The sequence below is a fragment of the Cydia amplana genome, chromosome 19 (assembly GCF_948474715.1).
Source record: "Cydia amplana chromosome 19, ilCydAmpl1.1, whole genome shotgun sequence".
Lineage (NCBI taxonomy): Eukaryota > Metazoa > Arthropoda > Insecta > Lepidoptera > Tortricidae > Cydia > Cydia amplana.
In genome coordinates this window covers 9,757,383-9,771,691 of record NC_086087.1, presented here as the reverse complement: position 1 = coordinate 9,771,691, position 14,309 = coordinate 9,757,383, and the positions used below count along the sequence as shown (strand labels likewise).

General features: G+C 35.7%; 1 protein-coding gene across 1 annotated transcript; it reads right to left on the bottom strand.

Annotated features, from left to right (window-relative positions):
• Window positions 1-2,493: 2,493 nt before the first annotated feature.
• On the bottom strand, window positions 2,494-7,815 carry LOC134656959 (transmembrane emp24 domain-containing protein 2). The gene is made up of 4 exons (XM_063512522.1): window positions 7,556-7,815; window positions 7,110-7,291; window positions 6,549-6,698; window positions 2,494-2,686 (listed from the first exon to the last, which is right to left on the bottom strand). Exons 1-4 carry the CDS (start codon window positions 7,695-7,697, stop codon window positions 2,537-2,539), a joined length of 624 nt encoding a protein of 207 aa, XP_063368592.1. The 5' UTR covers window positions 7,698-7,815; the 3' UTR covers window positions 2,494-2,536.
• Between the last annotated feature and the right edge of the window lie 6,494 nt (window positions 7,816-14,309).

Genomic DNA, 14,309 nt, shown 5'->3' with positions numbered 1-14,309 from the left:
CTACTATGCTAGAGTAATCTAGAGATTTCATACTAATAATTTTAAATAAATAAAGTATGAATATTAATTAGTTGAAAGAGATGTTATGACATACATTAACTTGTTAAAGCTTTACAGTGGAGTTACACTTTATTTTGGATCTGCAGACTGGTTGTTAAGAAAGGTTGTGTTAAGTAAAAATATTATCTTAGAGCCCATAAATTTGTTATAGGTAGCTAATCAAATATATATACTATATTGTGTTAAGTATGTACTTACGTTGCATTAGATAGATAAGTAGGTAAACCAATCTTATTGTCATGTAAAATAGTAGTTTATGCAACAGTGATATAATAAGGGTTCTTAAAATTCAAGGGTCGAAGTTACAAAACGAGACGTAGTCGAGTTTTGTAAAAAAAGACCCGAGAATTTTAAGAACCAATTATGAGCTGTTGCATACATTACTTTTTCTATGACAGCTGCAGCAAAAAAAAAAAAAAAAAAGTTATTATTAAAAAAAAGTTATTATTTAAAAAAAATTGAGTTATTATTTAAAAAAAAAAGAGTTATTATTGTAAATGAAAACATACCTCTTTCAATCAAGATGATCGGAACTTGTATCTTTAAAAAAAATAAAGCAGTTGTATTATACTCATAAGATGACTGCTAGCAGTCATCTTATGAGCCTATAGACAAAGCATTCAAATGACATTGCTTTAGATATCACTGTCAGTCATTTAATTGACACATTTAAGTGCTGGAGTAGAAAAAACTATTTGAAGCATTGTTATAAACTTATATTTGTTTTTAATATACTAAAATATTTTGTTTAATAAAAGACAATTTTTGTTATTTTTATACTTTCAAAAAGACCCAATTCTTTAAGAATTGTAGAAAAACTCAAAAGGTAATAAAACGCACAAATGTACAAACATTATTAATTTATTTCATCAAAACTCATAACTCAATAACTCACGCAGTCACACCTCAGATCAGAACGCGTCCACGCCTCGCTCCCTTGTGATCATTACATTACTATTACAAACAGAACATTTGCGCGAGAACTCTATTACAGCTTATCCCGATTATCCCATCTAAACTAGAGTACCTACAGAAATATGCCCAATATTCGTACTGCATCCAATGATTTATAACTCAAGATAGGTTATAGGCGTTCCAAAATTGAAGCGCTTAACTTGTGACAAATTGGACAAGTTGCCTTTAGACGCGGCTGTACAAGCGAGAAATGTGCACGTGCTAACGAGCTCCCGCACACCGAAAGAGAAAGAGACGGCCTTATGTTTAACAACGAGTGTGACAAAGATGGATGGAATGAGAAAAATAACAGATTTCTTCGTAGGCACAGACATAAATATGTAAGTGTTTTTTGTGCTCCTCAAGTATGAGTATAACCTATCTATGGTTATATAATATCATTGACTACATCTCTTTCCTTAGTATAAAAAGAAAAGAGAAACAGAGCCATGTTTGCGAAAAAGGGCGAATGATTGCCAAATATAGGCCAAGTGCGGTGACAGTGAACACCCAGTTCTTTTGTTGTACTATGGTCATCATAAACTGAACGTAGTAATATTTTAGGGGGATAACAACGAAATAACCGCTAAAATATTACAGATATGTGCGTGCGTGGCATGATATAAGTAAATCTTTGGGGTTCATTATATTACAGTAATCGTTATATTCATTTAACGACTCTATTGAACAGTTTGAATGCGTTTGTTTGTACAAATGGTTCGAATTCGTAAATAAACAAACCCAATATGATGGCGAGCCTTATACTGCAGTAAGTATAAAAATAGCTCATAAACACTTAGAAATAAGGTTCATTGTAGATTGTCATTGATTAGCTCACTTGATTATATGAAAGCAGTCATGATATTGTCACATACTGGGAGCGAGTTGAAGTCATATAGGCGGTATATGTTCTTAGTTCTAACAACAGATATTTTAAAACATTATATAGAAATATTGCATTGATTAAAATATACCTAACACTGCTGATTGAACTAAAAACACATTTCGCATAATGACGAATTGATTTTAAATACAATACCTTCCTGATTTCGAGTAAGATAGATCATACTTAGATACATTACAGGGTTTTATTTAGCACTTACGTTGATTCACTAGTAACTTTTGCGCCGATCAACCATTCCTGTTGGGTAAACCGAAGCTATATTGGCTTACTTTCTTTGATATCTGAAGGATAAGCTTTCCATTCCCTCGCATTAGAAAAGCCGGTAGGAATGGTCTATGGATGCCCTACCACTGTGATAGGTCCGTGAAAAGACGAATACTTTACAAGCGCGGCAATAAGCCGTCGTCATCATATCGCCGAACCCTGTATCCTCCTAAGGCCCAGCCATACAAACAAATACGTTGTTTGAAAATTGAACGAAACAAAGCAAAAGCGACTCTGTTCCAATTGAACATGGTTTAAATTACATCAAACTGAATAGGTACTCTAGGACCTTGGGCCTTAGGAGGGTATTGCAAGTAAGATCGAATTACTCAAAACCCGGCAGTATATGGTGCGTTAAACGACACGCTGCACCTCGAAGAATCGCTTGAGGTAATACACCTGTCCCACGGTCATGACAAGCAGCACGGACGCCTCGAACACCGACCACAGCACCACACGCGAGTTCGTGCTCTCGTTGATGGAACGGTGGATGCGGTCGCGGACCTGCAAGTTCAAGGTGGGTATTATTCGCACCAGGACTTAGGACTTATGACTGTTTATAAATCAAAGTAACCAGTTTTTTTTGAGTTGTTGTGCCTCTTATAGCAGCTTTACCAGCTTTACTTTAGGCATCATAACACATATTTTGACAAATACAAATTTGAAGAAAATAAGAAGCCAGTTAAATTCAATAATCATTGTTTTGTACTCATAAAAGCTGCCTGATAACAAAAAATGTGTATAAGAATCTAATACTTCAGGTAGACTCCAACTCACAGCTGTGGCTAGTCAGCCACTCTACCAATCAGGCTACTATCTCGGTAATCTGTGGTGGATATTTGTGAGAGTCAGAATGGCGGGTGTATGTAAATAAAATTAAACAAAAAGCATACCATATTTTAGTACCTAATTTGTACTATTTGGTACCTCATATAAAAAAATTAGTACCTCACGGTATTTAAAGTTATCAGCAAAAAACGTTACACCCGCCAACCTGACAGTCAGAATGGCGGGTGTATTTTATTACGCTATGATCCCGCGATTATTGATAAATTCTATAAAAGCCAAATTTTAGTACCTTTTTAGTACTTTCATATTCAATTATAAATTGAGCCATTTTATTTATGGTTTCCGAGTTAAACTCATTTTACACTTTGCATTGCTATTAAAAAAATTCAGGCGCTTTAATTTTTCACCGTATCGATATCGTTTTTAAGAAAAAACGCTACGCTACAACTATTTTTATTACGCCAGGATTTAGTACCTTTCATGATTAATCTGTTACCCTTTCACGGTTAATCTGTTAGGTTCAATTAACTATGAAAATTACGTCTTACAAATGGCCAGGCGCCATGTCAAAGGATTCTTCCTAAGAAATTCCGCTCTTCATTGTGGCCTCATCTGTAGTGCGAACGATTTTAGTTTAGCTGACCGATTTTAGTCAACTAAAATACTCGCCACTCGACTAATATAGTCCGAACTAGGCTATAGTGTTTTTTTTTTCAAAAAACTGTTTAAGGCATAGTATGTAGGTACATGTACAGGCATAGGCTATCAGACTTTGGAACGTTCTCCCACTCTCTATCAGGTAAGCGCAGACCAAATTCACATTCAAGCGTACCTATGCTGCGCAAGCATTTCCTTGACAAACTTTCTTCTTCGTCAACTTAATGATTCACACTAGCTAGGTATACAGGTTGGCCAAAAAATAAGTGCATTTCCGTTGCCAGGGAGGTATATTAAGTATACATATTAGATTAATAACCTATCGGTGTTTGACTGTTTTATATCGACTACTTTTTCAAATGTCGTTATTTTATCTAAATAAAAACGTGCAAGCCGTGTTTGTGCAAGATTTTCGTAATGTACCATTATAAATTTCATTACTGAACCCTATTAGCGCCTTTTGTGTCTTTAATTTTCCTTTAGAGCGGATGGAAATAAGTAAATATCTAAATAACGAAACTTAAAACCGAAATCAGGATCAAAATGGATGGAAATATATTTCTTATGCTCTGATAGAATGTTGTTCTAAAAGGTGTTGATGATACGTTTCTGCACTACGTACTACGTAGAGCATGTTACGTTAAGTTGCAAATAAGACTATGTTAAAGTTTTAACGATAAGCAATTGAAATTTGAGTTTAAATGGATTTGTTATAAAATTTTCATTCTGATATTTAACTCCCCATTCCATAAATAACGATACTTGTGCCTAAATTGTGAGGTAATTGTAATAAGTACCCTCAAGATTTAATATATAATTTTATACTTAATAAAACACGTATTTTACTTTCCTCGTATTCGAAATGAAAAGTAGAGTGTTTAACTCGAGTGAAAGGCATCATATCAGCCTCGGACTATTGGCGCTCTCACTGCGTTCGAGCACCAAACTACCTCGGCAGAAATGAGTGCCTTTCATCCCTTGGTTAACAATCTACTAGTAACACAACTTTGTTTTTATCATGAAATGGTGTTAAAAAAATACCGCTAAACATGTGCATCCTTAAAAAAGTTCAACAATAATTATTATTTTAAGTCGAGTGTGAAAATTATAATTTCTTGTAAAGATTAATAGAGTCTGTGCGGAAAGAGAAGAGTCGTGAAATGTATGGGCTGCCTTGAAAATGAAAATGAAAAAAATATTTATACTCGTATAATTATATGCCTTACATTCCACGACTCTTCTGCACAGACTCTATCGACTGGTCATATGATCAATATGATTATCATAATCCTGACTTACCATAATCATAATTGCATATAAAAGTGCCAAAACGCCGAGCATGACGTGCATGCCTATTTCTGTAAATTTAATTAATGTATAATACTTAGTGAACAAAAGCCACTAATAATTACAGCATTCGTTTATTTAATTTGATTTCAAATTGTTTAAGTATTTTCCTCGCGTTGGTGTGGAAAGAAATTGTGTTTCATTTGGTAGCAAAGTTTTTTTAAGCCTCATGCGTTGTTGTTGAAACCCTCGCAACTTTCAAGATTCCTGTACTTTAGAACCACGCGCTACGCTCATGGTTCTATTTTTGAAACTTTCACTTACTCGTGTATCAATATTAGCACGAGGATATTAAACAACAACTTTGCCCCTTGTAAAACAATTGCACATTAATGTGCCCAATAATAGGGCAGACATTAACGAAATAGAAATTGCTCAGGACGGATAGTTAGTGTATTATTATAAATATTATTATTTTTGTATCTCCTTGGATATCACGGGCCTATAATCCCGGTTTTTTGATAGGCTTGCGTGGGGACACAGATCCAACACGTAGAGGCCCCTTGGAGAGCTTTTATGTCATGTAGAACGCCTGCTGGAACCCGTTCACAGATGCAACAATAGACAGAGGCATTGGGACTATTGTAGAAAAAGAGAACAGTATACCGATCTATGGATTGAAGTTTGGGTGGACTATGAGACTGGGTTATTACAAAGACGTACGGACACCTGCCATAACAATGTGTTCACAAGTTATCGAGGCAGGTGGGGACTTGCCGCGCACTAGATGGGCCTATTATTTTTATTATTATAAGCCTATACAATTACAGTGTCCCACTGCTGGGCAAAGGCCTCCCCCCTCGATCTCCACTCTTCTTATTTGATTAATCACCATGTACCTACTTAAGAGTAGGTATTATGTACACAATTACATGCACAACGAAGAGCGGAATTTTTTCTTAGGAAGAATCCTTTGACATGGCGCCTGGCCATTTGTAAGACGTAATTTTCATAGTTAATTGAACCTAACAGATTAACCGTGAAAGGGTAACAGATTAATCATGAAAGGTACTAAATCCTGGCGTAATAAAAATAGTTGTAGCGTAGCGTTTTTTCTTAAAAACGATATCTATACGGTGAAAAATTAAAGCGCCTGAATTTTTTTAATAGCAACGCAAAGTGTAAAATGAGTATAACTCGGAAACCACAAATAAAATGGCTCAATTTATAACTGAATATGAAAGTACTAAAAAGGTACTAAAATTTGGCTTTTATAGAATTTATCAATAATCGCGGGATCATAGCGTAATAAAATACACCCGCCATTCTGACTGTCAGGTTGGCGGGTGTAACGTTTTTTGCTGATAACTTTAAATACCGTGAGGTACTAATTTTTTTATATGAGGTACCAAATAGTACAAATTAGGTACTAAAATATGGTATGCTTTTTGTTTATTTTTGTTTACATACACCCGCCATCCTGACTCTCACGGATATTTCCACCATAACTCCTATCCACACCACAGACGTGCATGGTTACAATTTAATATTAACCTTCATGCATTTCAATAAGGTTTAAAATGGTGCATTATTTATCATAGGTGTAGTGTTCAAAGGGTAGAATAATAATTACCTGCATGTACTCCTGCTCATGTTTGACGGTCTTGAGAGTGGTGGCCAGCTCCTTGATCATGTCTTCCAGCTTGTTGTGGTCCACCGCCTCGTCCTTGACTCCCTCCGCCTTGTGGGGGGCATCCCCGATTTCCAGGTTGAACATGACCACCTACAATGATGGAAAAATTTGTTTTATAACATATTATATTACTCTGCAAAAGAAGATAATATTTAATTTTGATTGTTTTTTATTTGTTTTTTAATTGACCACTGAAAATAAAATTTGATAATTTTTAGGGTTTTATTTAGCTCAAAATAAAAAAAGGGAACCCTTATAGGATCATCTCAGGGGGCAAGTCCATCTTGCACTTATCCTGTTTTTTTTTTTTAATGTTTATTGAGCAATAAATGACTTTACAATATTACAACTGGTTTGAATATTATTATGTATTATGAATTTAATTGTCATTAAATTACTCTTACAGTTTTATTAAACCTAAAACATTTGCTTATTTATACTATCTTTAGATCATTTTATAATACAGTGTGCCCTAAAAATAGCTCTGTTTTGTGTAATTACCTTTGGTGTCATAGTAGACATCTTATTGCTGAAGCAGTAAGTGTAGCGGCCGGACACATGAGCAGAGAATGTGTACATGCCCGAGGATTCTCGCTCGCCGTGGTATATCACCGTGCCGTCCGGTCCCGTGATTGTCACATCTATATCGAGGAACCCACCCTCTGCTATTTCAAAGGTTAAACCTGAAAACAATTTTGAACATTAATAATGTTTTAGAATAGGAAACAACTCCTTGCTATTTTTTTTGGTAAATATACTTTTATAAACAATTAAAATACTTCAGATAGCGGATCCTAATTCCTATTTGAACTAAGCTGATATGAAAATGGATACTATTATTACTACTTACTAATTACTTGACAGTGTACAATGAATGATCATTGATGCGGGAATTAAAATTAATCGCAATACAAACAGAGGGACTATAGTTCATAAATTAGGCTTACCCATTTTCGTATCGGCTTCAACATGTTCGAAAAAACACTCTTCGGCATGGGCATCGACTGTGATAGTGTAGCTAGTTACAGAGCTAAGTAAGGTGACAAAAACTGCTACTATGAGCCCTAGATTAGTCCATTTACTATCCATATTGCTAATAATATATTAATTCTTGAATTTCTTGATAAGAAACAGATATTTCTACAATTAGCCGACCATAAGCTTGTTTTCTTTTGCTAAATTAGTAGAGCCACGTAATGACAAATGACAAAGTTGACAACTCGTAAGAGCTATTCATACGTTCATCAAAGTGTCTCGTTTTAAAAAATTTATGTGTTGTTAAACTTGTTTTAATTATCATTATTTTAAACTATAATGTTCTCTGTCGGCGCAAATGATTTAAAATTATAATAATTAATCAATAACATTTTTACAAGTTATACTGCTATTTTCATTGTGAATATCTTAATTTATATTTGTCGATTCTATGATATTCTTAATGAAACAGGTACGTAGGCGTATAAAGAAACGGATTATCGAAAATGGAGTCGCCCCTCTAGTCAACGTAAAAATAGCTTGTGTTTGTGACAGCCAAAAGGGTGCGTTCAAAGTTATTTATTTTAGACATGTCCAGTTTAGCCAACATATAAAAGTAAATATAAGTGATTCTATGCATCAACAGAGGGCGTTATGCACTTCAGAAAGTTCTCCTACTCTCTTCAAGATGGCAGCTCAATACTATTTCAGGTTGATTCCAGTACAGTACCACAACGATAGAGTTATTTACTGTAGAAAAATTGATTGTGTAAGAACCGCAGACCTATAATTTCGCTAACATCTTATTTCTATGGTAAGAACATTTTCGTGCCTCGAATTTCACAGCTGAAGTAAATCTCGCCTCCAGGACCACAAAGTTGAATTCCTAAAATGTTGAAATCCCAAAATGTTGACTTTCCCAGAATGTTCTTTTTTTTAGTTTCACAAAATGTTGAATTCTTATAACGTTGAAATATTAAAAAGTTGAATTCTAAAAATGAACGTTGAAATATTAAAAAGTTGAATTCTCAAAATGTATACTTTCAACATACTGAGAAAGTCAACATTTCGGGGTTTCAACATTTTAGGAATTCAATTTTCTGTTCCGGACGCTTTTTTTAACATGGGTATTTTTTATATGATTTCTACTCAGAATCGCGAGCTCTTTCGATCCTAATAGGAGAAAAAAATTGTCCAAAGATTTCCATATATATTTCGGACTGTCCATCCCATTACCGCTATAACTATACAGTGTGGAAAGATAAGTCGGGCCCGGAGGGAAACTACCTTAAATCCTTAAGCTGGCTCATTTTACTTAAAGGACACATTCCTTTATTTTTAAAAAGAAACAAAACTGCATTCAAAGATTTTCTAAAACTCGCTTGCCTCGCCCGGGACTCGAACCGACTAAAAATTCCAAAAAATAAAAACTCGCAATTTTATTCTACTAGTCGATACAGTTAATGTTAATGATAACATTTCTCCAAGAAACATTAGGTCTTAAACTCGTCTGTCGTACAAAATATTCATAAAATGTAATATTTAGTACTCAAGATTTTTTTAGACAAGCCAAATTGAAGACTTTGAATGCAGTTTTGTTTCTTTTTAAAAATAAAGGAATGTCTCCATTAAGTAAAATGAGCCAGCTTAATGATTTAAGGTAGTTTCCCTCCAGGGCCCGACTTAACTTTCCACACTGTATATGAAAACATGGTAACGGAATGGAAAACAAATCTTGGGACACTTCCTTTCTCCAATCAGGAACGAAAGAGCCCGCGATTCTAAGAAGAAATCACATTAAAATGACCAAATAAAAAAAGTGGGGGGAGAACTTTAAAAAATTGCCCCAAATTTTAGGAATTCAACTTTGTGGTCTTGAAGGGTTCGATCCGCAGGGAAAGCTAAGTTTATTATGTAGGTATACATTTACTTTAGTATAAAGTATAAACAAAACAGCGAGTTATTACGGTGATTTGATACACATGATTGAAGGACAGCACGTTGAGGTGCTCAAATTTCCTTTTTGCGAACCTGCTTATGTCGCAACGAGGTCAACGTCCTCCCACTTGCTTCCGGCAAGGAAATTTAACATCATGTCTTTGTTGTAGCGTTGTAGTAAATATATTCGATTTAAGTTCGAAGAGAACTGCCTACATAAATTTTAACTTGGGGCTCTCCGTATCACTGAGATACTAGTAGTTCGCCCCGAACTGAGAACTCGCGGTTCGTCAAAAAGATCAATTGAATGCAGTGCTACTTAGTCCGAGGTGGGCATTTCGTAATTGAATTCCGATTCCACGATTACTTGAAATTACCTTTTTAATCTGATTACCGATTCCCAGATTAGGTACTTTGTAATGTAACAATACCGAATTATTAAGTACAATTCCATTTGAGGAATCAGGAATCAATTTCTCGAATATTACAATTACTAGTAATTGGAATCAATGTCGATTCCTCATTACATTACAGGAATGCATTACTTGATTCCTTTCAGATTACATTTCGTACTACTACTATCAAAAGTACATTTCGATATAGATGTTGTTGACTTACTAGGATGCATCTATATCTTATTTGAAACAGGTGCGCAGATTTCGAAAATGATGACCATGACCTATAAAACGACACCCATGACGACTTTTATGACATACTGCATGGCCGCCATCTTGAAATCCAAAATAGTCATCATTTTCGAAATTTGCGCCCCCTAAAACCTATAAAACGACATCCATGACGACTTTTATGACATAGTGCATGGCCGCCATCTTGGATTCCAAAATAGTAATCATTTTCGAAAACTGCGCCCCCTAAAACCTATAAAACGACATCCATAACGATTTTTATGACATAGTGCATGGCCGCCATCTTGGATTCCAAAATGGTCATCATTTTCGAAATCTGCGCCCCCTAAAACCTATAAAACCACATCCATGACGACTTTTATGACATAGTGCATGGCCGATATTTTGGAATCCAAAATGGTCATAATTTTCGAAATCTGCGCCCCCCAAAATCTATAAAACGACATCCATGACGACTTTTATGACACAGTGCATGGCCGCCATCTTGGATTCCAAAATAGTCATCATTTTCGAAATCTGCGCCCGGGCGCCCCCTATAATCTATAAAACGACACCCATGACGACTTTTATAAAATACTGCATGGCCGTCATTTTGGATTCCAAAATGGTCATCATTTTCGAAATCGGGGCCCCCTAAAACCTATAAAACGACATCCATGACGACTTTTATGACATTGCATGGCCGCCATTTTGGATTCCAAAATGGTCATCATTTTCGAAACCTGCGCCCCCTAAAACCTATAAAACGACATCCATGACGACTTTTATGACATACTGCATGGCCGCCATTTTGGATTCCAAAATGGTCATCATTTTCGAAATCTGCGCCCCCTAAAACCTATAAAACGACATCCATGACGACTTTTATGACATAGTTTATTGCCGCCATCTTGGATTCCAAAATAGTCATCATTTTCGAAATCTGAGCCCCCTATAACCTATAAAACGACATCCATGACGACTTTTATGACATACTGCACGGCCGCCATCTTGAAATCTAAAATGGTCATCATTTTCGAAATCTGCGCCCCCTAAAACCTATAAAACGACATCCATGACGGCTTTTATGACATAGTGCATGGCCGCCATCTTGGAATCTAAAATGGTCATCATTTTCGAAATCTGTGCCCCCTAAAACATATAAAACGACATCCATGACACCTTTTATGACATAGTGCATGGCCGCCATTTTGGAATCCAAAATGGTCATCATAATCGAAATCGGGGCCCCCTAAAACCTATAAAACCACATCCATGACGACTTTTATGACATACTGCATGGCCGCCATTTTGGATTCCAAAATGGTCATCATTTTCGAAACCTGCGCCCTCTAAAACCTATAAAACGACATCCATGACGACTTTTATGACATACTGCATGGCCGCCATTTTGGATTCCAAAATGGTCATCATTTTCGAAATCTGCGCCCCCTAAAACCTATAAAACGACATCCATGACGACTTTTATGACATAGTGCATGGCCGCCATCTTGGATTCCAAAATAGTCATCATTTTCGAAATCTGAGCCCCCTATAACCTATAAAACGACATCCATGACGACTTTTATGACATACTGCATGGCCGCCATCTTGAAATCTAAAATGATCATCATTTTCGAAATCTGCGCCCCCTAAAACCTATAAAACGACATCCATGACGACTTTTATGACATAGTGCATGGCCGCCATCTTGGAATCTAAAATGGTCATCATTTTCGAAATCTGTGCCCCTAAAACATATAAAACGACATCCATGACGACTTTTATGACATAGTGCATGGCCGCCATTTTGGAATCCAAAATGGTCATCATTTTCGAAATCTGCGCCCCCCAAAACCTATAAAACGACATCCATGACGACTTTAATGACATACTGCATGGCCGCCATTTTGGAATCCAAAATGGTCATCATTTTCGGAATCTGCGCCCCCTAATACCTATAAAACGACATCTATGACGACTTTTATGTCATACTGGATGGCCGCCATCTTGGAATCCAAAATGATCATCAATTTCGAAATCTGCGCCCCCTAAAACCTATAAAATGATATCCATTACGATTTAATGACAGTGCATGGCCGCCATCTTGGATTCCAAAATTGTCATAATTTTCAAAAAAAAAATCTTTAAAAAAACAATATTATAAATGTGTAAACCGAGCACTTTCATTTGATACCAAACTCGACCATACTTTCTTGCAATTAAAATGACCAGAATAGCAAGACCCCTCACAAATGGCTTTTTAGCATTTTAAGCTCTTCTAGCTCAATAACCTCTTGTTCAAGCCAGCTCAAAATTTAATGACTAAAATATAATGCCCTCGACTATACGTTCACCCAATTTCATTTAAATTAGAACAAATTTACTTAAGTTATTGTCTTATTGAGTATCAAACTATCCTCTGAACGTTCAGCTTAAAAACATTGAAATGCCGGGACGTGCCCCTAGCCAGCCGTGTGTTCAAAGTCGAATGTAAGAACTTCGCTTCGCTTCGCTCGCTCGTTCGATAATGTCATGATAAGCCAAAATTAAGTACCAATTACTCTGTCTTAAACTGTGTCTTTCAAGAAAAAAACGAAAATATTTCGGCAGGTTTACAGACTGGAAAGGAAACTGGGAATAAGGAATGATCTGTCGCCTGCGGTATTTCCGGACCTATACGACCTTCAAACCTCCAAGAAAAGAGCGTACTCCCATCTTAAGTGCCGGCAAGGCACTTACAATCCCTCTGGTGTTGTGGTGTACAGCGCGACGGTAAACGCTTACTATCAGGCGATTCGTCTGCTCGTTTTGCCTCATACGTAACGTAATATATTATAAAAAAACTCAAACAAAATTTAACATATGGTAAGTTTGACTCGAAAAATATTTTTTCTTATAAATTGTGGCAAAAGAAAAAAAATACGCCTACAATTTTTAAATTTGCCGCTCTTTTGTAGTGACGGAAATTGCTTGACAGATTATAGGCAGGGATCAGAACCGGTTTTTTGCAAAAACTTAGAAATAACCATATTTTACGAATTATTTTATACTCGAAATGTAGGACTCAGTTGTGTTTTTAGGTTACGACTTCGTATTATTAGATTGCCCAATTAGAAATGAAGTAATTAGCAAAGAACGAAAAAATACCGTTTCCGTTCCCATACAAAAAATACCGGTATCCGATCCCTGATTATAGGTACAATTCCCCCTTACGCATATTATACATATAATGGTTTAGGTACATACTATTGATACTATTATTAGGTACAAAGGAAAATCGTCCACTTGACCCGACCATTCTGAGTTGGATTAAAAGTAATACCTAATCAAATAAGTATATTTGTTGATATTAGCATATTAGGAATGTCCAAAGTGAATCTTGTCAAAATATAATTGTGCTAAAAACATTTTTAAGCAAATTTGTAATCGTCGTAAATTAATTCGTCGTATACCTAAGCCAGAATGGGATTTTATCCATTTTGTACATAATGATTATGCTCATGTAAAAAAACTCCCCAGCAGTAGCTGCTTGTAGCTTACGCTTAAGATCGGTTTTCCTAGGATAGTGGTGCCGTCATATTATAGCGGCCGTCTCCATACTAAATTATACGGCTAAATATGGATGTCGTAGTATTTGTATGGAGACGGCCGCTATTTGACGGCACCGCTATCGGAGGAAACCAAAGCTTTACGCTTCTCTCTTAAGACTAGATTCTCGTAGTATAATCGTTGCTTTTAAGGATACAGTTGAGTGTACGGGTACAGTCGGCGGCAAACATATGTAAATATGCCTAAGGCACGCAGTTTTTTTTTGAGGAAAAATATTTATACGCTGTTTCGAAAAAAAAAAACAAATCATACCTTAGTCAATTTTTTTATTATTTTTTAAATATAATAATAATCATGCTTAACTAGGCTCTTCAATTATAAGGAAACTTAAAGTAACTACCTAATTAATTTCTTAACATTATAATTACCAAGCAAACGGTAATTTGAAAGTAAAACTTTGAAGTTTATCTTTTCATACGTTTGTTCTACTTTTGCTTACACCAAGCGCCTAAGAAACCCGACACAATTTTTACCACGTATTTAATTTAGCCTGCTCTATACGAAATTATAATCTCTAAATAATGCCAAGAATACGCGCAAGATTCGGAAT